Genomic DNA, 26126 nt, shown 5'->3' on the forward strand with positions numbered 1-26126 from the left:
TTTAGGTTGTTCAGTACCTGGACCTTATGATCGCGATGACAGTATATTGTGGATGCTTGTATGGACGAAATCTTCCGGAGCCACTGGATGAAATAGATGAGTTGGGAGACATTTCATTACCGACGTGCTGCTATCAAGTCTTCAAGGCCTTTGTTCCAAGAGACATCCTTCGAACCATCTTCTGATTCTTGGACTATCGTATGGAATGAGATGCGGTGAGCAGTCCCCAGTTATATTTCTGTTAGATCCGATGGCACGAACGAACATGTGAATGTATCACTGTGGCGTGATTTTGGAGTCTTCGATGCACATGTACGACTTTGTGTTGAGAAATTCCCATGGCTCGTAAAAATTCGACAGTGATGATGTTGAAATCAGAAATAACCTGGTTGAGGGGAGTGGAAGCGTCCCATGCTGGTAGTCCCCATGTGTAGCCTACTTTCATTGCATCGTCTTGACTCCACGTCCACGGGGTTTGATACAAGCTTATTGTATTCTTTTGTATGCGACGCTGGGATGCTCAGAATATCACATGGATGAAATATTCTGGATAACAAAGAGGTAGAAATGAGAGAGTTATGTTGTTTATCATGGCTTCCTCTATTTCTTCAAGAAAATGTTTCAGCCTCGTTTTTGGAGTTATCTCATGTGTTTTTGATGGTCGTCGAGTGCGATGAGCAGTCCCCAGATACATTTTTCTTTAGTTTCTGAAGTTGTTTTCCTCTAAGCAGGATTGGGGTCCTCCGCGGCCTCGTAAAGTGTTGAAGGCGTCTTCTAGACAAAGAGGTGATGATATTCTTGCGCTGCACCCTTGAAGAGTAAATGACCTTGTTGTGGCTATGGCCTTTTGGTTGATTGTATCTTCTGAGCTTTGACTGTGAAGGGATTCCGTGTATATCCTCAGTCCCCAAGTATGGGTTACACATTTTCATCTTTGTAGCGATTGCTGCTGTGGTGAAGCTCTGGATGGTATCAACAAATGAGTGGTAACAGTAGCAAATGTAATAAGAAGAGACTACATTGTCGTGGTAACAAAGTAGGTTGGCTGGAACTGTATGGGAATCCATGGAAGTAAAAGGATTGTCTGGATGCGTATGCGAGCAAACTGTCAATGATCATGAGTTTTGGCGGGATGGATCAAAAGGAGGTCATGACTACGAAGATCGGCTGGATGCGATCATGATCCTTGACATGGGGAGCGCGGTGGTACGACCCTTTGCAGGAAAGAGTGGCGGCCCCGGTACGATCCTTGGCTAGAGGAAGCGGCGTTGAAGTGGAGAGGCTGCATCAATCAGTATGCTGTCAAACTGGACACCCTTCAAGCGAACAGTGGTTAGGAGTCCCCAGTTCCATCTATCGTGCTTTCCAAGAGAGGTAGGGGTTTGGGAACGACTTCTTGGTTGGAAATAGCTGTTTTCCTGACACAGCGCGGTTGAGGGATACAAATATGTCTTGACGTTGCGCCTTGGTAAAATATAAAATCTCTCATAAATGTTCCATCATAGACTGTACAATTTTGTGGCCGAAGTCCTCCGAAATCATGCATCTCATGACGGGAAGAGATTCTTTGTGAACTCAGGGGGGTTGTTGATCTCCTTGCCTCGATTTTGGAGAAGTTGTTCCTGATCTCTACATGTGATTAAATTGGATTGCTGATTCCCTTCTACTGAGCGTTCAAGAGCAACGCTAGAAGGATGCAAGCTGCTGGCGCTGAGAAGATGCAAGTTGTTAGCGCTGGAAAGATTCAAGCTGTCAGCGCTGGAAGAGATGAAAGCTGCTAGCGCTGGAAAGATGAAAGTTGTTAGCGCTGGATGGATGCAAGCCGTCAGCGCTGGAAGGGATGCAAGCTGTTAGCGCTAGATGGATGCAAGCCGTCAGCGCTGGAAAGATGCAAGCTATTAGCGCTAGATCGGCTTGGAATGGGCACTGGCTTGGCGTGGGCGCTGGCTTGGGTAGACGCCGGCTTGGCAAGGCGCTAACTTAGCATGACGCTGGCTTGGCATGGCGCGGTAGCAATAAAGTGGGAAAGCATATTCCAGGTATGTACTTCAGTGTTTCTCTTTCAATTTGTTTTCTTGTTTTTCTTGTGTTGGCGCAAACCCTAGCCATAGGTATGCCTTCCATAAATCTGTAGAAATATTGTTCTTCTGAACTGGTGTAAACCCTAGCCGTAGGTATGCCTTTCATAAACTTGTAGAAATAATTCATCATAAATAATTCCTCTTCGGATATCACCGTAGTAACGTCGGCTACCTCATGAATAGTGATGGGTAATCATTATTATGCAAAGTGGTTACGTACGGGTAGGTGACTGATTCCACGAAGAACCGGGCGTTAGGGTTTTCCTTTTTTTTTTATATATATAAGTCAAACAAAGCGCCTGGTTTATGGTTTGATTTTCTGGATTTTTGGGTTAATAGACAAGTGTTACCTATGAGGGTTTTGGATTATTATTCGGGATGAACTGTTTTAGGATGATGCCGTTTTTGGTTATGATTGTAACTGACACAAACATCCCAGGGAAGATATGGAACCGTGAATGTTGCGTGTCGGTAGATGACATGGGATGAAACATAACATGGCTATCGGTTTTATCATTCCCGTGAAAACTTGAAATAGTAAACAATGTATTTTGTCTAGGCAAGACTTACTCGGTTTTTTGGATCTGCTAACGAAAAATGAGTCAGGTGCAAGTCCGAGTTTTGTGGGAAGCACCGCGATTGTGGAAAGTCCCAGTCATCCCTGAGTCACTTGATAATCGAGTCGTTGATCCCTGGGCGGATCGTTTGCTTTTAACCTCTGGGAAGTCCCCAGTCGCCCCTTGCGGTGTCATGACTGGTAATCGGGTCGTATGGTAACTGAGTCGTCAATCCCTGAGCGGATTGTATCGGGCCGCCTGGTAGCTGAGTCGTCGATCCCTGAGCGGATTGTTTGCCGCTACCGTCCTAACGTCTGGGTCGAAGTATGAGATCAATGATTGAAAATTGACATTGTAACCGAAAGATCAATCTCCCACTGTGGTCGCCAATTATTTGAGGGTGAAAACAGTTTCTGCTGATTTTGGTAATTTCGGGTGTATGGGTGAGAAACGAGTTTAAAACCTAAACAATGTACTGCAAGGTAGTACTTTAGGTTCGAGAGATCAATCTGTACAAATACGGCCTAAACCAAGAAATGGTCGTTCCAGACTTGCTTCGGTCACAAAGTGAAGGAGAAGGGTTGGTTTTGGGGAGGGAAGCGAAGAGAGTGTTGAGACCAGAATAGTTGATTCTGGAAGAGTAGTTGTTTCACGACTTGTATCAGAAAGTGGGAAGCTAACAGATGAAAAGCTAGCAAATATTTTCTGAGTATCGTATGCTCCTGAGCTGAACTTGTTGTTCGGTGGAAATAGGTAATGCCTATTTATACAAGTCTAAGTGAAATGTACTCTGGTCTCATTAAGAAATGGAAAACGGGTGAGTAAATGGGAGGAGGAGGTAACCGGTAACGCATGCAATTGATGTTCCATAAAAGAAAGCGTTTCACCATTACTCCCTGTATTTACTAACCGCCTCATCCTTATGACACTTTCTTATAACGGGCGTTTGTACGCCGCACGTTGTAAACCGCCAAACCAATACCCAATGAGCATCCCCCAGTTTGTGACGTCTCGAGTGTTTTCATGGAAAACATGCAGCACGTTGTTGTTGTCTGGAAAGTTGAGCTTGAAAGACTTGCCGTCTCGGTGGTGACCTTCGACGGTCGAGATGTTGCATCTTAAGAGGAAAGGTAGCCGTTGATTATTGCAACCCTTCATTTGGTAGCCAGTGACATGAAAGCATGATCAGTATGGCTTTAATATGGCCTAGTTTAGGCGCGACCAAAAGTTAGGGTTTTGGTTTTATTTAGGCGCGGCCAAACTAGGGACAAAGGTTGCCATGCATTAGCTGGTAACCTTGGACGGCTAAGATCTGCACCTTAGATGAAAGAGTGGTCGTTGATTGTTGCAGGCTTTCGTTTTGGTAGCCGCATAGGGAAGGCCGGCATGGTATGGCGTGGCAAGGTGGTTGGCATTCCATTGGCACATGTGGCATGGCATGCCTTGGAGCGGTTTGGCGTGGCCAAAATTAGGGTTTTGGGCCAAAGGTTACCATGCGCTGTTTGACGATCTTGGACGGCTAGGATTTTCATCTAGGATTGAAGGGCGGTCGTTGATCGTCGCACGCCTTCGTTTTGGTAGTCGCATATGGAAGGCCGACATGGTATGTCGCGGCAAGGTGGTTGGCATGCCATTGGCACATGTGGCATGGCATGCCTTGGCGTGGCCAAAACTAGGGTTTTGGGCCAAAGGTTACCATGCGTTGTTTGGCGACCTTGGACGGCTAGGATTTGCATCTAGGATTTAAGGGTGGCAGTTGATCGTCGCACGCCTTCCTTTTTGGTAGCCACATAGGGAAGGCCGACATGGTGGGGCCAAGGCAAATGGCGCGGACGGCTTGGCATAGTGGGGCTAAGTGTTTGACACGAACGGCTTGGCATGGTGGGGCCAAGGCAAGGTGCGGTTGGCTTGGCATGGTGGGGCCAAGGGTTTGGCATGCCATTGGCGCATGGTGCGGCTGGCATGGTTGGCATGCCTTGGCGCGGAGATGTGGCTGACATGGTTTGCCATTGGCACAGTGGTGCGGCTGACAATGGCATGCCTTGGCGCGGAGATGTGGCTGGCATGGTTTGCCATCGGCACAGTGGTGCGGCTGGCATGGTGGGCATGCCTTGGCGCGGAGATGTGGCTGGCATGGTTTGCCATTGGCACAGTGGTGCGGCTGGCATGGTCGGCATGCCTTGACGCGGAGATGTGGCTGGTATGGTTTGCTATTGGCACAGTGGTGCGGATAGTGCGCGGAGATGTGGATGACATGGTTTTCCATCGGCACAGTGGTGCGACTGACATGGTTGGCATGCCTTGGCGCGGTAGCATGAGAATTAGGGTTTGGCATAGATGATGTCAGTCGATGTTAAGGGTTCTGCCGTGGAACATGACCCATAAAAAAAAGGTACCCCGGTAATTCTTGCGTAGGCATGCTGGTTGATTCAATAAATGTGCTAATGGTCATAGTGACGTCATGTCAGTTGTACAGTTTTACGATTTTAACCCTAAGATGAAAACCACCATCAATAACAGTGAAAGGCAGTTGCATCGCAAAGAAAAAGTAAACTGATTTTCAAAACCTTGTACAAGTGTTTTAAAAACCATTATGATAAATAACAAAAAACATCAAAGATTGAATTTTAGAACGCAAAGCAATCGAAAAGTTAGATCAAATGAGCAAGAAATCAAAAATTAGAGATCATAGAGGGAAAAGAAAAAATTTAAAACTAAGCTAGGGGTATATGATGATGCTGATCAATTACTACAGGGCTTCGCTTAACTTTAATGTGGCGAACCGTTCACTCAGCTAAAGTAGATCACATCTGATCCCCTTAAGCTAAGAGATGAGAAACACAAACTCAACTTCAGTTTGAGAATTTGCTTTTTGGACCCACAATTTAAGTCTCCACTTGTGCTGCCTTATTTTTGAATGATTTTTTGGGCACTACTCAAAAATGGAGGGGGACTACTCTTCATTTTCTGGGTGGATATTTGAAGTAATTTTGAGTCACCCCTTATATATTTTTTTAATACCAAACTTACCCTTGGTAATAAAATTAGTTAGTGTATTGATTAGTGATTTAATTAATGAATAGTGAGATTAAATTAATAATTTGATTTTTTTCAAAAGAAGAATTATTGAGAGGGAGAAGAAGGTGATAATGAAGATGAGGGTTTTGGAAGAAAAAAAGTTAGATCTTTTTCTTTAAGAGCCACAACAAGAGTATGATGTTTTGGGTACTCATGGATACTTCAAATTTAGTTAATGGTGCTTGAATTGGCCAAAACATTCCTAAAAATGAACAATTTACAAATTGATTTCGGTTTGGTTAACAAAGTTCGTCTACGACATTAGAAGAAAGGTAGCCGAACTCATCTGCAAGTGTAGTTCAGCTAATGTTTCTAAACACACAGCTAGCCGAACTCAACTTTAATGGAGTTTTTTCTTTCAGAGAAAAGTTCGGTTAGGAGAAAAAAATTGCGACGTAACCGAACTAACAGTTCGGCTGGGAAATAAAATGAAAAAATTTGCGACGTAACCGAACTCAATATATAGGTTTTCCGAGAAAAGTTCGGTTATGAGAAAAAAATTGCGACGTAACCGAACTAAAAGTTCAGCTAGGAATTTTTTTTTGCGACGTAACCGAACTTTTCGTTGAAAGAAAAACCTTCATTAAAGTTGAGTTCGGCTAGTTCGACAAAGTTTTTCAGATAATTCCTAGCCGAACTTCTCTCTGCAACTTCCATTTTCAACTCATTTTGATGATTACTTCTCATTTTTTCAACCAAAAACGAATGACAATTAATGGGTTTGTTATAATTTTGATTTTGATTTTGTTTTGTTAATGATTTAAATTAAGTTATATATAGAGGTGGTTGTGATGGTGGTTCGAGGTGGTCGGTGGTGGTAGGTGGTGGTGATGGGAGGAGGTGGTTATATATAGGTGGTGGTGATGGGAGAAAGTGGTTAAATATATATAAGTTAAGGGTAGGTTAGTCATTTCCACACTTTAGGGCACCCCTTATAATTATAGGGTAGATATTTTATCACTTAGTAGTCCCCTACCATTTTTGAGTAGTGCCCGAAAAATCGTTCTTATTTTTTGTGGACCCAAGATCTCACTAAGCGAAACAGCCTTGCCAATCGCCATAGTGTTTGCCTTGGCAGATACCCAAGATAGCTATAACCCACTAGCCTTGGGTTCATATTTTGGTGGAAAGAATTTTTCATTTCCTTCGTCATGAAATAGGGTTCTCCCAAATTTAGTTCCTCCCTACCTCCCTCCTCCTACAGAAAACGAAATCCAAACTCTTTCGGTTTCATTAAATCGCGGGACAATAAACTCCTCATCTCAGCCAATAAAACAGCCATTCCAGGGTTTCGCTATTGTTCTTCATTGATTCATTAGGGTTTTGCATTCCCGATTTTCCAAGGTATGCAACTTTTCCGAACTCTTCTATTTTCTGAACTTTTTGAAATGTAATTTTTTGTTCTAGGTTGCCCTAGATTTTCTATGTTCTTTTGCATTTGTGGATTTTGGAACTGTAAATTGTGTTGTTTCATCGGGGTTATGGGTGTGAGTGAAACATGAATGAGGCATGAAGTTGTAGGTTCAGTAATTTAAAGGCATTTGTAGCTCTTTGGGTGTATTTTTAGGTTGCACCGACCATTTTTCGTAGTATGTTGCAATTTTCAGAGTAGAGGAGGAGGTGCATACTTAGTTGTAAAGGATAGTTTCACTATGTTGAGGTGTTTCTATGTTTTAAGGCCTTTTTGCTGGGATAGTGGTTATATATGCGTGTCGGACTAGTGCCTAGAAGATGTGTTATGTTAGTCACCTAGAGGGTCTGTTGTCTTTGATGTTTATGGGATGCATTATGTTGTTGCAAATGAGTTCTAGTTGGAGCATCTTTGTCATTTTCATATCGATAAAGATAAACCGTAACATGAGATGGAAGAACTGTTTCTGTTTTTTAATAAGTGGTGGAGTTCCAGAATAGGAAGGATTTTCTCAGTATGCTTTTTAGCATTTGTCTGTAGGGATTTATACTTAGACTTTGTAGTTGTTTAGCCATTGGTGGTTTTAGTTTATAAGTATTATTAAATCCCATTATAGTTTATTGGTTAGAGTCATTCCCTTTTGATCAGGGCTGTACAGATATGTATGAGTAAGGGTGTCCATTGTTTAGCACCTCATGGTCAGTAGTTTCAGATTGGGAGACACATGATGTAATTGTATTTGTATACTAAACAAGTTAACATACAAAATAGTATTCATAAACCAAATTTTGTTTATCAATCTATGCTTTTTGCGTGCAGCGTTCAGAAAATGCCAGGTTGGTGTTCTGCTAACTAAAAATGGAGACCCAAATTGGGTCTTTGTAGAGAACAAAAAAACAACAATATAATCTATAGGTTGTCCTGTTAAAATTCACGTTTGTTTGGGAGTAGTAAGCACGGAGAGGAATATAGAAGGGCAAAGGGTGGGCCGATCCATTGTTAGTTATTAGATAGATTGTTCTGGTTGTTTTCATAATGCTCTGTGTTTTTGGCAGGTGTAATTGATGCATTGATCAGTGCTGGAAAACAGATTGATGCTGTCCATTTTGTTCAAGCATTCAAGCTCACTGAGAACTATCCACCGGTTCCTCTTTTGAAGACCTACTTGAAAGATCTGAGGAGAAACTCGCAAGGAAGGATTACCGCTGCAGGAGGAGCTGTTGGTGTCCAGGTGCGTGCTTTCCATTCTTGTAATATAATAATACCTTCAGAATCTCTATTTGTCTTTCTTGGTTTTAGAGATAATCTCAAGTCTTCAATGAAAATGTGATATTTATTAACCTAAATTGAGAAACTTATGTGTTTGTGCAGTTGCAGAACGAATCGAATTCTCAAGAGCTTGCTGCACTAAAGGCTGTGATAAAGTGTGTTGAAGATTACAAGCTTGAAGCAGCGTATCCACTTGACCCCCCTTCAAAGGCGCAAGGTGCAACTGGAAAAATCAAAAGCGGATAAGAAGAGGTTGGGCGAAGGAGTTAAGCAACAGTACCCTAAGAGAGCTCGAGCAAATGGAGGTGGTGGACATTATGCGCCAAGAACGCCAATTTCTGGTAGGGATCTGCAACAAACTGCATCAGTTTATGGAGATAGGGGTGAATCATATACGGGAGCTTCAGTAGAAAGGTATCATCCGCAACATGGCCGCATATTATTATTCCCTGGATGAGAGAGCAACCATTACATATAATGCCACTCCGATTCCTGCTAATACACCACTGCACCAATTAATAATTACGGAGCAGGCTATATTGACAGTGGAATTCAACCTTCCCATCAATCTTATATGTGATACATGGTATCTTAGCATTCACAAGAAGTCAGATTTTGTTAACACAGAGATAATTTTTAAAAGAAATAGGCACCCCATTTTGTGTTGCTTTTGTCTCACAACTTCTCAGTTCATTGTTAATAGATAGTACTTCTACTATTCTGCTGTTCTCGACTGCTTCTGTTGATTAATTTCAGTGGTTTATTTTGTTTTTCTTTCTTTAAGTTTTACTGCTGGAAAGCATTCAGTTAAAATCTCTTTGGTTAAAACATAATCCCCTGGCAGTAACCTCACAATCTGATTGCAATTTCTGATACAAAATGGAAATGCTCATTAGTGGTGTCTTAAAAGTCTTTCTTGGTTTTTACCTCAAAAGATAAAGTCATGTTGTTTTACCATTTGGCTTTCTGACTGATAACTGATTATACAAACAAATCCTTGTAAAATGCCGCAACATATAATGATACTCATGCTAATACCACGGACTGCACCAACTAATTACTGAGCAGTCTATATGGCCTGTGGAAATCAACCTTCCTGTCAATCTTACACATGTACCATAACATTTATAGGTACACAATTTTTAGGCACCCCTTTTGGCTTTTGGTGTTGCTTTTGTACCTCAAACAAACTTCTCAGGTGATAGGTAGTAGTACTCGGTACTATTGTACAGTTATCATGCTTCTATTGATAAAACTCAGTGGATTGATCATAGATGCATTAACATCTCTTTGGTCTAATCACATAGTCACCTAACCTCACAATGTGATAGTAATTACTGATACAAAATGGAAATGTTTACCAGTGAGTGTCTTTAAAGTCTTTCTTGTTTTTACCTTAAAAGAAAAGTCTTATTGTTTGTCCATTTCAAATTACTGACTGATAATTACACTACACTAGAAAAAGGTTTTGAAGAAATAAACAACCTTGAGAGGAAAAGGGAGTAAGCTGGTAGTCTAGACTCTATAGTGGAGAGAATAAGAACAGACACTTGCCTAAAATGGTCAAGTCAAAAGCTCCCTAACTCAGCCAGTCAACCTTCCTTAAGTGGAAATTTATGATGCCTATTGTATGGGCTAGATTAAAACTTAAACACGGCAACCATTGGGATGGTAAATGTCATTTTCTCCTTTTTCGTTCGGTATTATTTACTTTAATAACTTCTGTATTAATTGAAAAATTATTTCATTCCATTCAGTAGTTCTTCAAAATTTCTTAACTCATAAGCGTATATTGATGGAAACTTCACACAAGTTGTGCATCTTGACTTAATACATAAAAATATTTTAGCCAACACGTTCTCTCGACATACAATCCGACCTCATTAGAGCATCTCCAACGCATAGGGTCAAGATCATCCCATGTGGAGCTTTTATTAACACATTTTTATACATGGATCATTATTAAATGACAAAAAAGAATTAATGTAATTTTTTTTTACCTCAAATTTGATCTCCAACACCCAAGGTATTATCTAATAAACATTATTTGAATTTAGAGATAAAATAATGATGTGGCTTTAAGACCCAAGGTCATAGAGAAATTTTTATTTATACTTTCTCCATTACCCCCACTTAGCCATATCATTTATCTCTATGACCTTGACCCTTATGTTGGAGATGGAAAGTTGGTGCAAAAAGTCTTAAATCCTATGTATCATTTAATTTTAAGACCTTTACCCATTGCATTGGAGATGCTCTTAGTCCATGGTGACATATTTTGCATGTTTTAACATTTACGGCCTTGTCCACTAACAAGATTTATTTTTACGGAAAATTACCCCGTTACATTGTTTTATAACAAACCGTTTTTGTTGTTAACTGTATCAGTTCCGACTCGTGAGCTCTGGCAACACTTGAGCAACCCTTTTTCCTCAAAATTTGGCAACAAACTGGCTAAACTAAATCTTTTACCCCTATAATTCAGATATAGATAAGCTAAACGGATCAGTGTTTATCTAAATTTCACCCGCAGTAATTTTCTTTCATCTTAAGTAAAAAAAAATATTTGACTAGCGGATCAAATATCTCACCTCCTTAATCCTCACCTGTACAAAAACTCTCAAATCCTTTCTGGTACGACAAACACAACAAATAAACAAAAATAACCAATTCCGATTCTCCACGTATCAAATCCATCTGGTCCCACTAATGGCCTATCAGAACAAAGGACAACATTGTCATTATAAAATACCATTTTTTTAATATTTTTGATTCATGCAATATAGCTCTTAAGAAGCGAAAAACCCAGAAAAAAAACTTTCCTTAATTCATGAAACTCTTCCTCTCCTACGAAAATCTCTTTACTTTTCTCATGAAACTTAATTAAAATAATAAAAAAAAAAAATTCCTTAAATATATAAATGCTATCAAAGATTTTCTCATATATTCTTCTCCTCCAAATTTCTCTCTCTAAATCTTTGTAAAATCTTCATCCCCAATCCTAAAAAAAACTAAAAAATTCCCTATATAAAAGCCCTAATCCCTCTAACCCTTTTTCTCATTCCAGTCTCTCCGTTTTCTTGTTCTGTTTGTGATTTTGTCTGTGTTTTTTTCTTTCTTGTTGTTGTTGAGTCCATTAATGGCGAGCTGGAACAGAGGTGGTGGTGGTGGTAGAGGTGTTGATCAAGGAGAAGAAGATGATGATCAAGAAAAAGTAGTCAATAATGGGGGTATGTATAACAACAACAACTATCCACCACAACTTTTGTATGAATCTTTAGAAGACCAGTTAAATAGCCTAAACCTTTTCAATCACCAACAAAATCAACATAATCTTCATCGTCAACAACAGAATCTTCAAGATTTGTATCATGATTTTTCTCATGGTATTGTTCCTGTTCCTTCTCCTCTTCCACCATTGCTACCATCAGCATTACCTGTTGTTAATCCTGGTTCTCTTCAACAGCCTTGTGTTAATGAAATGCTGCTTAGTAGGAATACTAATAATAATAATCTAGGGTATGATTTTGGTTTACCATTCAATTATAGTATTAATAGTTACAACACTACTGCTCGTATGGCTGCTTCCTTGGGTATGAATGATTATGGGGTTGATACTACTAGTATGTTGACTCAGGGTTTAAGAGGAGGTTTTATGAACAGTGATTTTGGTCTTTATAGAGGGAATTCTTTGTATCCTGCCATGCCTATTATGCCAAGTTCAAGATTGTACACTGAAGAGCTTACTAGTAGTAGTAGTAGATCAAGGATGAGAAAATTGACCAACCATGTCAATGGGTTTGTTGGGAGGAATCATGGTCGATTAAACAGGTCTAGTGTTCTCTCTAGTACTCTTATCAGTACTAATGTTGAGGAGGAAGAAGATAGGACTAGGAGGAATGCTGAGTGCTTTGAAAAGATTAAGTGGAATCAACAGAAGTGGAGTTTGTTAATAGATATGGCTAAAGATCAAAATGGGTCTAAGTTTATACAGGGAAAATTGGAGACTGGAAGTTATCAAGATATTCAGTTCATTATTACTGTATTGACTACTGATATTAAGAAGCTTGTGGTCAATTCTGCTGGGAATTTTCTTGTACAGAAGATGTTTTTGAAGTGTACTGAAGCACAGATTGGTGAGATTGTTAATATACTGACCAACAATGGACATGAACTCATTAATATTTGCCTCGATGATCATGGGTACGGGTAAATACTTACTATTGAAGAACTTTTTCATTTTTGTTGAATTTTGAATTTTGTATGGTAGTTGTTAAGTGAGTTTGGAAGTATGTATCTTAATGGAGTTTTTCTTGTGTTGCAGAACTAGGTCTGTGCAGAAATTGTTGGAAAGCTTGACATCCGGACAACATATAACCAAAGTTTTGAATGTGCTGAGTAAAGGTACTGTTGAATTGACCAAGGACACAAATGGTCACCATGTGATCCAACAATGCTTGAAGACTTTCTCAAATGAAGAGAATAAGGTACTGCTCTAGAGCTTTTTGCTCTCATAAATAAGTTATCTTTGATTTATCAATTCATGTGGTGCATCAGTAATTGTGTTATCTTTGATTTATCAATTCATGTGGTGCATCAGTAATTGTTCATTGATTGCTTGATGTACATTGCTAAAATCCAATCGTATCTGTTACTCTAGCTTTGCTCTGCAGATATTGATTTAAACCAGTTCCAATGAATTGGAGATGGATGCAATGAGAAAATGCCTGTAGCTATAAAATTCAAAGTCTTTTTCCCTAGTATTTTTTATTTCATTTTTTATCAAGTTATTCCATGTAACTATCTCCGGTATTTTGCATTTACTTAGACATCACCTTAAAATGATTTTTGGGATGTGAAGGGTGCCCTTGAAATTTCAAACAATGGATTTTGTTGAATGATGGCCTGTCTAGAATAACCACAGAGTACTCATGATAGATTAGATAGGTTGTTCACAATTTTCTTCTCATAAAAAAGGTGATGATATTCAAAGATTGCATGTTACTCCTACTTCACTCTTATTTTTGGATAGAGCTGTGGATAGCCCTTCAACCTTAACCCATGCAATTTGTTATTCATATTGATAGATATTGATAGTTGCAGAACCCATGTTTCCATGTTAACCCACAAATCCCCAAGTCTGACCCATGACACCCTTAAGGCCCAAAGCTCACCAAAAAAAGGGGCACCTTAAAATGAGGCTTTGGAGCTCTTACGTGAATTTGGTCTTTCTAGGTAATAGCATCTTTAGAAATTAAAGTGTTCTTATCTGCTATCGGTCCTACAAATCTTTATGGCAAATAGTATGGCTACTTATGATTCAAAACTGCGTTCTGTTAAATTCCCAGCACGTCGATGTGCAGTTTGTACAAACAAAATCTTTGGTCAAAATTTAAATTATGTGGATAAGATGATTTTAATTTTCTCGCTCTTTACCTATGTTTAATATAAAGACTGTATCTACATTACAGATTTTTTAACGATGTGTATTGATTGATCTAAATTCTTGTTTCTTGCAGCATCTTTTCCGTGCTTTAGCAAGACACTGTGTTGACATTGCTAGAGACCGCAATGGGTGTTGCGTTTTGCAGCAGTTTATACTGAAAATAGATGAACATCTCCGAGATCACTTTGTTGGTGAAATAACACAAAATGCGCTGGTTTTAGCACAAGATCCATATGGGTGAGTCTGTTTGTAATTCTTATGCGAGATCCCTAGCATTCTTTTTATTAGATATCATGTCCTCTGACATGCAATCTAAACCCCAAGCTCACTATGTTCTTATCTTTTCTTCGTTATAGCAACTATGTTGTGCAATATGTAGTGGGTCAGAAGATAAAGGAGACCACAAGGGCTCTTGTGAAGAATCTGAAAGGACATTTTGAGACCCTGTCAACAAATAAGTTTAGCAGCCATCTGGTTGAGAAGTTCTTGAAAGAATCTGATGATGAGTTCGTTATTAAGTTTATCATTGACGAGCTGATCAATAAATCTAACACTCTGATGCTTCTTCAAGATCAGTATGCCAACTTTGTTATGCAGTCAGCTTTGGGTGTTGCTAAGGTTAGACCCCTGTACTCTTTTTAGTGGTGATAAATGTCTTTTATTTATCCTTTATCGTCTTTGACCTAATTTTCACAAACTCAATGATGTACTGAAAACATATCGGGAACAAAATACTGAGGAGTTGGAACAAATAATGTTGAGGGAATTTGTACTTTAGATATTTTAGGGGCCCAATTTGCTCTCTTGCATGACTAGTGACTAGTTAAGTTTTGCATTTCATCCATATGTTGTTCATTAATCTTTTCTTAGCTGGTGAAAAGCCTTGCTAATGTTTCCTCGTTATGTTGTAATAGGAGGTTTCCATGTTCAATCTGATAGTCAATGTTATCGAGATGCATTACCAGTCTCTGCGCAACCATCCTTATGGAAAACGTGTTGTACTACATATGAATCAGCTCATCAGGGACCAGCAGTACAACCACCATCATCTCACCAGCTCCAGCACCATATATAAACATGTACAAGTGTAGAGAGACTGATGGGGAATGGTAGAGAGGCTGCATAGAAGAGATTTTCTGGGGTTTCAGCTTTTGAGTGAATAGCTAGTTTGTTTTGTTCGTATTTTGGTCAGTCTTTAGGTGTGTCACTATTAGGGTCTTTATGTTATTGTTGTCTGTTTTATTACTATTTTTTTCGGGAAGGCCAGGAAGTGAGTGAGCTGTTAGTTGTGAATTTTTTCAGTCAATAATTTTGCTCTGCAGGAGAGCTATTGAAGTTTGTGGGGGTAGAGCCGTGTACACAATGACAAACCATCTGATGGAAGATGTAAAGAGACGGTCTGGGGTGGTGCTCACAGAACTGTATATTCATTCACAAGGTCTTCCCGCTACTGTTGCTTGTTATAGATTATTTTTTGATGAGTCTATCATTTCTTCGTTTTCTTTAGATATTGTGTTATAGCTTTCTTTTATCCTCCAGTTCTGCAATTTATTTGTTCGACTACTATTCTTATCGTTGCTTCTTAATGCACACTTCCTCTGTTTCTCTCTTATTTGTTATTTGTTTGTAGAATAGGCCACTTTCTTTATGCATTTGCAAAATGCTGGATTACCTAATCTTGCTTTTTATGTGATCGTGTATTTGTCTGTATGCAAATATTTTTTGGCTTGCGTCATATATGAGATGCCTATTGTTTGTTGTCATAATTTAGAATGCCTGGCACTGATAAGCAAATGATAACATGAACTCGATTTCAGTTCAACCTAGCTAAGACATCCTAAAGGGTGTGAGGCCATGTTCAGATCTGTTGAGTGTTCTAGTAATTGCTTCTATTCTCAAAATCATCATTAAGGCTTGACTTACTTCTCTTGGCATAAAAAAAGAAACTTCTTCTTAAACCTGGTGAATAAATTTTCCTTAGAAATGGATGCAAATGAAAGGAGGATAGAACAAACAAACATTTTGTCATAACTGAGTCTGAAACACACGAACACAGTTATGCCAAGAACGACATTAAGATAATGTACTATTATAAATTTGTTGATTTTCCGAAGATTTTTGTATAAACCATAAACCACAAAACTTTAACTAAAAACTAAAAGAAAATTAATTTCAGCTATATAGTCAGAGATTAATCTCTGCTTTATTGTATTTCTGCAATTTGTTATTACCACTGATTATCTATGTTCATTGATGTGGCAAGCATCTCCACCAGATCCAGTTCATTCTTCAAATTTCCCAACTCGTTTGAAAATGAATTGTCATAAAAACTAGGTAGAAAATCATAAGATGAAGAAGATGCACTAGGCCATTGGAGTAAGGAAGTAAGATCCATGTCGTCAAATACCCTATCGTTTGGATCATCTGCAATATTATTCTCCATTCTGACATTTATCATATCCCCATTAAGTGCAGATGATGAGACTGGCATGTCTGGAATGCGGTTTTTGCTGCATTCTTTTCCCTGATCCTCCTTGTCTTTCAGCAACAACAATTTTGGATTAACTTTCCTTTTTGGCTTCTCCAGTCCTTTTTGGCCGGCCAAAGCAATGGTCTTTATGTATTCCTGCAAAACAGTGGTGGTTCTTCCATTGCCTGTACTTCGTCAGCTCTTCCGTTTATTCATTTGCCTCCTCCATGTAGTATTCCGGTGATTTTTTATAGAATTCTCAGTTCTTCCAGGAATTCTTTTTGCTATTTCTGCCCACCTGTTTCCCATTGCAGAATGGGCTTCCACCAGAGCGATCTCTTCGTCTAAAGTCCATGCATCTCTCTACAAGTAAAAAACATCAAACCAAAGATTAAACAATGATGAATCAAGAGCTTAATGTGGAATGCAAATCAGTAAAAGTTACAATTTGTATCAGATAATATAAAATTAAAGACAACCACCTTGATATCAGGACGTAGATGATTGAACCATCGTTCTCTACATTGTTTGCCTATTCTTCTGCCAATCAAGGAGGCAATAAATGCCCATTTCTTCACTCCATATTCTTGTACCAGTCTCACTAGCAATCTGCACTGGATGGGGAAATAAATAAGTTGCAAATTGTGAATTAAAGATGGAAAACAAGGGTCCAGATCGTCTGTGCCACTGCTTGGGTGTGCCCTATGTGCCACACCAATAGAAACACGGTATTTTCTCTTGGATTTGTAATATCTTCTTTAACTAATTAATTATCTTTCCTAATCGATTAGTGTTGTATAAATAGAAAATCTATTTAGTTAGTCATGGTTAATGAGAGGAATGATATGGCGTGTTTCTATTGGTGTGGCACATAGGGCACACACAAGCAGTGGCACAGACGATCTCGACTAGGCTGCTTGGCTTACTGGTCTTCATCTAGGCTCCAATTCCCCTTGATAACAACACGGCCGGCTGTTTTATTTACCGGAAAGTACTGCTTCTTCATTAAAGAAGTTAGTTCCTTCCTAAACATCTCTTTTCCTTCTTCTGCACCAGCCCACGAATTGTGTTAATGAAAAGAGGGGATGCATGAGGGGTAAATAAAGGAGTGGTTTACTTTAAGAACACCAAATGCAAGACCGTCGATTGTGAAATTCATCCAATGGTGGAGCGTGTCAGGTGATTGTGACGTTTGGAGTCCAAACATTTGCAAATTTAGAACAGCTAGATTGAGAGCATTTCAAATTTTGAAAATATCATACCTGGCTCCAATTTTTTTTCCAATTAGAGGTTTTGTATAACTAAATTACTCGTCATTTTTTCGTGAGGAAAGTCGAAAAGTAAAAAGAAGAATGTAGCTTCTCATTTGCCTACTGCGAGTTAAACTAGAATGAGTTATAGAAAAGTTGTGTCTGTTTTAGTAACAAAGTAGTCACATTATTGACATTTACAGGTAATTTCTCGTACGAAAACTTTCCCTTAGTTGGTGAGTTTAGTTTCTCGCGGTTTATTGAGTAGATAGATGATTACAAAGATAATTTCAAGAAGGTTAAGTTAAATGACAAGTTGTTTAACTCAATAATGACCTTCTGTTTTCGGACTCCACATGCTAATCCTGCAGCGGCCATTGTACACGCTAATCCTGCAGCGGTTCCACATGTAATGTAACTAGCTGTATCTACCTAGTATACTGTATTTCGCCGCGTTGATAGACATCCACTAACACGTGGTCACGTACCGACATTTCGCCTAGCAGTGCTGGATTAGAGGCTCAGGGTTAGCCTAAACACGTAGTTTACCTCATCTTACCAGCCTTTTACACTCAAAATCCCCCAGTTCTATATTTTTCTCACTGCTATACCCGTTTGTGTACTGACTACTGAGCCATTTGTCAGTTGGGATGCATTACAAATTTTACTCTGCAATGCAGTTACAGTTTCAAAGTCCGGATAACTTACAAGCTAATTTGGAATCAATATTTGACAAGCCTTGTTCCTTTTCTGGGCTAGCTTCTTTAGTACAGTGTTTGTTCCCTTGCCATATTTGGTTCATTTTAGAATCATAGACGAAATATCTGATGCCAGATTGTAAAGAATAAGCAGCACTCTGAAGATAATGTGGTTTGAAAGTCTCTCGAACAAAAACGTTTCCCAACATGTAATACCTTAAATATCTTTTTCCATCCATTTCAGGACAATGCATCCATAATACACATGAACACACCTTTGGAAATACTTGAACAAGGCTAACTAGTTTAAAAGAAATCAAAGATGTACATGCCACAAAAAAACATTTAGTGAATGTGGTTCTTGCACGGAGTCTATCATCCCACATATGCATTTATTCCACACATCCTGTAAATTCATACAACCTTGGATTCATACACGTATTTTCAGTTGCTCCTTTCCGAATTTGCTGATTGGTTGCGAGCCTGCGAGTCAGTTGAGTCTGATGAAATCCACATTTAATACTCTTGAACTAAAAACAAAACTTGCTAAAGATGCTAATGAGAATCAGTGACCCTGCAAAATAAATTCCTCCATATGGTTTTCACTAAGTTCTAAGGAACAATTTATCGCCACTGCACGTGTAAGTGATCTTTTTTCTATCAGTTTTTTTATCTGAGAATCCATTAAAGCATCAATCAATGCATAACCTTGATTACACTTTCTCTTTTAAAGATACGAAACAAAGATTACAAATTGCAATTTTGTTTTTGGTGGGACCAATTCATGAACACGCAATACCCACTTCTACCAGAAAATGTTCTGTTTTCAGTGCTAGTAGTCGTATTATAAACATTCACTCCCATTTTAAAATCCAAATCTCCTAGTGCGCCAAACACCCTAGATTTCGTCTTATTAACACGTGTAACTCCTTTAAAATCGCGGTCATACCGATCTTTATTCATCTCTATCTTCAAGTCCTTTTCTTGTATAAGTCGTCAGTTAGGAATGACTTTTTGTTAAGAGTAATTTTCAATCCAAACAGGCTTCTTTGTGTGAATCTTAAGTCACTTTAATGAAAAATAGATTCATCTTCACTTGTATGAAATTGTTTTGTTTGTTTTAAGCGGTGACTTTGAAAATCCTTTTCTCTATTTCTAGTTCTAGGGTTTTCAATCGATCATTCCGATGCCAGAATCAAAAGGCATCGTGATGGATCCATGGAGACTTTTCTTCTTTTTGGTAATATCTGTGATTGGATTTGTGAACGGCGAAAAGATTCATCATCAAAGTAATCATCAGAAGTCATTAAATACGCCAATGATTTTGCCTTTATATCGTAAAACTCCGAATTCATCAAAATTTGTTCAAGAGAACTTCCATCGGCAGCTTAAAGAGGCTGAACATCGGCATCCGAATGCTCGTATGAGGCTACATGATGATCTTCTTACTAATGGGTGAGATTATTGTTTTTTTGAAGTTCGTTTTGAGTTTTTGTATGAAATTGATGTTGATTTTAGAGTTTGTGGTTGTGTTTGTGTTTTTGTAGGTATTATACTACGCATCTTCTAATCGGAACACCTCCTCAAGAATTTGCACTTATTGTTGATTCTGGAAGTACAGTAACATATGTTCCGTGTTCTACTTGTGAACAGTGTGGAAAGCATCAGGTAATTTTGTGAATTTTAATAAGGATTGTAAGCTTCATTTAAAGCTTTTTCGGAGAATATATCTGAAGCACGCAAGGGATTTTTGTTGGAGATTTGTGTTTCTGTATTGATTTGGTGATTAAATGTGTGTATTGGACAAATATCTGTTTATGATTTTCTTTAGTGTTTTCTTTTTTGGAAAGTAATGTTTGTTATCATCCAGGATCCTAAATTCCAGCCAGATTTATCGAGCACGTACGCAGCATTGAAATGTAACATAGATTGTACTTGTGATAGTGATAATAATCAATGCATTTATGAGAGACAGTATGCTGAAATGAGTTCTAGTAGTGGTGTGCTTGGTGTAGACATTATATCGTTTGGTAACGGAAGTGCTCTTGAGCCTCAACGTGCGACTTTTGGTTGTGAAAATATGGAAACTGGTGATCTTTATAGTCAACGTGCTGATGGCATTATGGGATTGGGTCGTGGACCGCTTAGTATAATGGATCAACTTACTGACAAGGGTATAATCAGTGATTCTTTTTCCTTGTGTTACGGTGGGATGGAAATTGGTGGTGGTGCAATGGTTCTTGGTGCAATTAATCCTCTCCCTGAGATGGTCTTCTCTCATTCAGATGCTAATCGAAGGTATGATTTTATACTAATTTCTCTGAGAAGAGATAGTAACTTGTGGATTTCCCTAACAAATACATTTGATACATCTCACACATTTACAATAGTCTCGGGATGGCAACAGTCCGTATTACAACATTGAGCTGAAGGAACTACATGTTGGCGGGGATCGGTTGAAGGTGAACCCAAGTGTCTTTGACGAAAAGCATGGAACTGTCCTGGATAGTGGCACTACATATGCTTACCTACCTGAACCAGTCTTTGTCCCATTTAAAGAGGCTGTAAGATCCCTTTCATTTTGAGCCATTTTCCATTTTATTAGGTGTCTTCAGATTTGTATTTATCATTTTAGAGCGCTTTTTATTTTTATTTTTGTGATGAAGCTTGTCCTACTGGTTTGATGTCTTGTGCATGCAATAACACCAACCCCCCTCAGAAAGCTTATAAACATCTGTGCGCTTGATCTTCGTTTGCTTGTTCAATTCCTTTTGGTATACCAGTCGGAGTCAATAGTGCTGATACAATAATGTCAGTTAGGAATCTAGAGCTCCATAGAACCATCAACATTATCATATGGAGCTCCAAACTTCTCGTTTGTAAACTTATACACAATGACATGTTCTGCAAATGCAACACAATAATTCATCATGCGCTAGAATTAACCTTTGACTGAGATATATTTGTGAAAGCTTTTTATTTCTTTTGTTATAGACAAGTTGGTTTATTTGTGACAAGTTGTTATTTTTTTTTGGTGCATAAATGGCAAAACAGACTCGCTCATGCGATTACAGTAGAATTGGTTATAATTGTAACACTAGAAATAACTGAGATGTCCAAATAACTAAGAAGTATGTGCTTTCTTGACACCGGCCTGTGCCTGACACCAAAAAATCTTAGAATGGACTGCCTATAGGTAACAGAAGAAAGATCGTCCCATTCCATGGTCATGGTATTGCAAAGCTGTGAGCATAGGTTATCAACTTGCTATCACAGCTAGAGAATTACGAGTGTCGAGAGGAAGTTGTTTGGTCAAAAGAGCAACTCTTTTTTCAACTGTTGTTGCCCGAGTAAAACCTACAGTTGTCCTTTTTGATGGATATGGTCTAAATCCTGGATTGGGGATTAGTAAATACATTATTGGCTTCGCAAACCTATTTTGTATTTTTCACTATATAGATTGTTACTTCCTTCAAGAGTCCGAGTTTTTACAGTAAGCTTTTGCTAATACATTAGTGAATAGGTCGTAGATTTATGAGAAGTACTTTAGTAAAAGAAGCCTCTCAACTCTCAATTTGATCCGATGAAACTCATTCTTCTGTTTTTTTCTTGTTATATTTTCCTCAATGTTATCATTCTCTGTTCTTTCTATTTGCTACACAAGGCTAAATAACTGTAGAATATTCGACTTATTGTTGTGCTGAAAGTTCTGACTGTTATTTGCAGATTATGAAGAAACTTAGTCACCTTAAACAGATTCATGGTCCTGATCCCAACTATAATGATATTTGCTTCGCCGGAGCTGGAAGGTAATGTCTTTGTGTAGTAGAATATTTGAAGCACCGCGAATTTATTTTGATTATCGTTTCTTCAGTGATATTACACAACTGTCAAAGAACTTTCCCGAGGTCGACATGGTGTTTGAAAATGGAAAGAAGCTGCCACTTTCGCCTGAAAATTACTTGTTTCGGGTAATTTTTCTTGCCTATTTATTCCGTGTTCCTTTGGTACTGCAGGCATCATATTGTTATAGAAATGAAATTTTGTTGTATCATTTGTGTTAATTTGACTGATTCTTCGATTTGGCTACCATGTCTGTGCATAAAGCACTCTAAAGTCCGTGGTGCATATTGCTTGGGGATATTTCAGAATGGAAGGGACCCCACGACTCTTTTGGGAGGTATGTTGGTGCTTATGCTTTGTATTTACTCGTCTAGTATACACAAGCTTTCTATTTTAGCATAAGCGTCAGCCTCCTGCCATGTCTCAGGTCACATTTTGAGTCCAGTTGTCCACATCATTAGTTAGAAATTTCCAAGATGTCGATGAACCTGAATCAAGTAACTAATTATTAAAATTTCAAATGAATCATATAAAGTCATCTTCCTGTGGCCTTGATAGAAAACATCCATCGTTCTCCTTGAATAATGTTTCCACTTGCAGGTATTGTCGTCCGTAATACACTTGTGACTTATGATCGTCAAAACGAAAGGATTGGGTTTCTTAAAACCAATTGTTCAGAATTGTGGGATACACTTAATGTCCCTGGAGCTCCTTCACCAGCACCTACTCCAAGTAGCAGCAACTCTACTCCAAGTAGCAGCAACTCTACTATTGGATTGACACCTATGTTGGCTCCTAGTGGACTGCCAAGTTACATTGATCCAGGTAACTTTTACCTTCTGCAGCACCCTTTATTCTGCAACCTAATTTTGAATGCACAGAAATGAAATCCTTGTAAAAGTATATAACAATGACTCATGTACATGTGTTGGTGTCGGATATGGTGAGAATCATGAGATGGATGATTAAAATCAACATCCATAAAGATGCATGACTTAGTACCTATTTGCTTTAATACAAGTTAGAATGTGCACTTTTGATTAGAATTTCTTTACATGTACTCACAGGACATGAACCTAGAACAGTATATAGTATTGTTATTTTCAAAGACAATTGTCTGCAGATGCAAACAATATATCTAAAACAAAGTAGAAGGTCCACCAAAAGTGTTTAAGTTTCTGAGCATCGACATGGCAAATATCTGGAAAGGTAGTGTTCTTGTTACGGCTACCTTACCTCCTATTATTCCCCACATAACACTTTGCCTTTTGAGAATAATTCTCAGGGTGTCTAGATGTCTTGTTCATTTAGGAGAGTAAAGACATCTGTAGTTGTAGTTAGACATTTTTTGCTTCTCACAAGGTTGTCAGGTTTCACATTTCTATTGTTATTAGAAGTCAACAGGGTCATCTAACAGTTTCCGCAGGACTTTGTGTGGCAAGTTTAAGGGCTTTAAACAAAATGTTAAACACTTCAATTCAATAAACTTTTAGTTCAAAAGTTATGTTTTGAGGATCTTGAAAGCTGAGACATCTTGGTATAAGTCATTTAAAAGAATAATTGGTTTAAATTCTTATTGAAGCTGCCAATGCTTCATACTAATTAATCTACTTTTATATAAAGAACTGTTTAACTGGTGTGTTATACATAAAAAATACGCTTGCCATGTATTAAAAAATTGTACTTGTCATCCAATACATGGGGATGGCTGCAGCTACTCCAGTCATTTGTTATTTCTGGATTATCTTTACTTCAATGACTTACTGAAGTTTGGTTTCTGTTGGCGAACTAGATGCGCCAAAGATTTTGGTCATTTGAAATTGACTTATTTATTGCGACTTCAATAGCACCTTAAATTTTCAAGTATCGGTTAAACTTTGCTGGCATGTGTAGAATTGCTCTCTGACGGTATATTCCTTTTTGCATTCGTATCCCAGAAGATTTTCAGGTTGGGCTAATTACATTCGATATGTCACTGAGCGTCAATTATACAGATCTGGAGCCTCACATCGATGAACTTGCTGGATTTATTGCTCATGAATTAGAAGTTAATGCTTCTCAGGTACAGTTAAATCCATTTGATTACTATTTTACTATCTAATTACGTATTGAAGAACAAGTATTATTTGGTGTTGGTCAAGACCACGGAATCATTCTTGTTGTGCCAATAACTGAGAATTTGTTTGTAGGTTCATCTGTTGAATTTCACGCACAAAGGAAATGAATCCTTATTAAGATGGGTTATATATCCAGCAGAATCTGATTATTATATCTCTAATACCACTGCAAAGGTAATAATTTTGTTTATCTGGTGTTGGAAGAAGTTTGTGATCGAACACAGAAGCTCTTTTGTGGATAGGACTAAGTTGTGGATCTGACTGTTCTTTAATGCTGCAGAGCATCTTTTGTCGCCTAAATGAACATCGTCTGCAACTTCCTGAAAGCTTCGGAAGCTACAAGTTGCTTGAGTGGAAAGTTGAGCCACCTCCTAAGCGGTATTATTCCTTGGCCCATGGATATTTATAAGTTGTAGATTTTGGTCAACGTCATTTCTAATCTAGTGGCAGTTTTCTTTCATTAGACTATGGGATAACTACCTGTTAGCATCTGAATTCAATACGTATAATAAAACATTACTTACGGGGGATTTTTAGCTTGCAAACACATAATAAAGCCAATACCCAGTAGCTTCCGGACACACTAGGTTTTGGGCGGAGTGTTTAGAACCCTTGATGGGTTGAGTACAACCATCCGAGTCAGTTCAATCTCTGCCGATTATGCCTTAAAAGGCCCACATTATTCATTGAGAACCCACATTATTCATTGGGTATGAAATTATCAAATATTGAAAACAGTTGTTGGACTGCAAACCTTGCAGATCTCAACAAAACTCCCCTGTTAATCAATGTCTATGATTCTAATTAGTAATGCTTGCTCCCGTACTGTGTGTTGTACCCACATATCTGTTTATTCATTAGGCTGTATGGGGTTTTTCTGCATGGAGTTAGTTTTTTGGGTTTCACCTTACTGTTTCTTCCTACGTGACTGGTACAGAAGTTGGTGGGCGCGACACTTCATTGCGGTGATTGGAGGAGTTGTTATAACATTGATTCTTGGTTTCACAAGTGTTGGTATATGGTTTGTCTGGAGGAGGAAGCAAGCACTTAATAATTACAAACCAGTTGGTGTTGGTGATGTTGTTCAAGAAAGTGAGCTCCAGCCGCTGTGAATATAGTGAATTCAAGTAGTAGTATTTGCTGTCTAATGGTATTTACCTTTACTTTTCTAAAGTATATGGTGACGGTTATCTCTTTAACATGAGCAAATGTGGGCCAGACTGCAAAAGGAGCGTCGATCAGATACCATTTGTAACTCCGTAGCATCGGTAATGTCACAACAGGGGTGATCTCTTTGGTCAACTTTGAATCAGTTGATCACTAATTAATCTGTTCATGCTTATAGAGAAAAAATACAAGAGAAAATGTTCTTGCAGTTTTGGAGGGGGGCATGTTATAGCAGAAGGGGTTCTTGTTGTAAGATCAATTTATTATACACTTGTTGAGAACAAATCAATGTTTAAATATTGCTATTTTTGATAATTTTGTCATACTGAACTTTTACGTCCGTGATAAAGAGATATTTTCCTGATGCTCCCTCTTTCCCCTTGTTACGGAGTTACCTTAAGGTATCTGCAGCAATGACATGTTCATTTTGGGTAATTCAATAAACTTTTAGTTCAAAAAATACTTTGAGTTTTGAGTATTTTGAAAGCTGTAACATATTGGTTGAAAAGGCTAGGCCATTTGAAAAAAAAAAATTTGTTTAGATTCATATTGGAGCTGCCAGTGGAAATTTATCTACTTCCGTATTAAAAATTGCTTGGCTGGTGCATTATGCATACAGGATGAAGACTCGTTAACACTGATAAATTTGTAGTTGACTTGTGGTTCTTCTGGCAGCACCTATTTCAGTTTCACTTAGGGGTGAGCAACGGACGGATGCGGATTAGGGGTCACCCGTGTC

General features: G+C 38.5%; 3 protein-coding genes and 1 long non-coding RNA gene across 5 annotated transcripts; 3 read left to right on the forward strand and 1 right to left on the reverse strand.

Moving 5' to 3' along the window:
* Positions 1-6836: 6836 nt before the first annotated feature.
* On the forward strand, positions 6837-9170 carry LOC113330954. The gene is made up of 3 exons (XR_003350591.1): positions 6837-7060; positions 8183-8358; positions 8499-9170. It is a non-coding gene; the product is annotated as an uncharacterized LOC113330954 (long non-coding RNA).
* Positions 9171-11300: 2130 nt separating this feature from the next.
* Positions 11301-15454, forward strand: LOC113330959 (pumilio homolog 12-like). Of its 2 annotated transcripts, none has more exons than XM_026577753.1 (5): positions 11301-12605; positions 12721-12883; positions 13916-14079; positions 14199-14460; positions 14757-15454. In XM_026577753.1, exons 1-5 carry the CDS (start codon positions 11536-11538, stop codon positions 14931-14933), a joined length of 1836 nt encoding a protein of 611 aa, XP_026433538.1. In that variant the 5' UTR covers positions 11301-11535; the 3' UTR covers positions 14934-15454. The 2 variants fall into 2 exon arrangements, with proteins under 2 accessions (XP_026433538.1, XP_026433541.1); XM_026577756.1 differs by having other exon boundaries at positions 11301-12599.
* Positions 15455-16507: 1053 nt separating this feature from the next.
* On the reverse strand, positions 16508-18499 carry LOC113347064 (transcription factor MYB98-like). Its single transcript, XM_026590649.1, has 4 exons — positions 18301-18499; positions 17899-17954; positions 16795-16926; positions 16508-16675 (listed from the first exon to the last, which is right to left on the reverse strand). The coding sequence occupies exons 1-4, from the start codon at positions 18497-18499 to the stop codon at positions 16508-16510; spliced, it is 555 nt and encodes a 184-aa protein (XP_026446434.1).
* A 790-nt stretch (positions 18500-19289) lies between these two features.
* LOC113293441 (aspartic proteinase CDR1-like) lies at positions 19290-25751 on the forward strand. Its single transcript, XM_026542080.1, has 12 exons — positions 19290-19715; positions 19808-19928; positions 20131-20558; positions 20668-20824; positions 21987-22069; positions 22135-22231; positions 22368-22440; positions 22704-22928; positions 24041-24165; positions 24293-24394; positions 24501-24598; positions 25158-25751. Exons 1-12 carry the CDS (start codon positions 19447-19449, stop codon positions 25330-25332), a joined length of 1953 nt encoding a protein of 650 aa, XP_026397865.1. The 5' UTR covers positions 19290-19446; the 3' UTR covers positions 25333-25751.
* Positions 25752-26126: the final 375 nt, after the last annotated feature.

The sequence above is a fragment of the Papaver somniferum genome, chromosome 1 (genome assembly GCF_003573695.1).
Source record: "Papaver somniferum cultivar HN1 chromosome 1, ASM357369v1, whole genome shotgun sequence".
Classification (NCBI taxonomy): domain Eukaryota; kingdom Viridiplantae; phylum Streptophyta; class Magnoliopsida; order Ranunculales; family Papaveraceae; genus Papaver; species Papaver somniferum.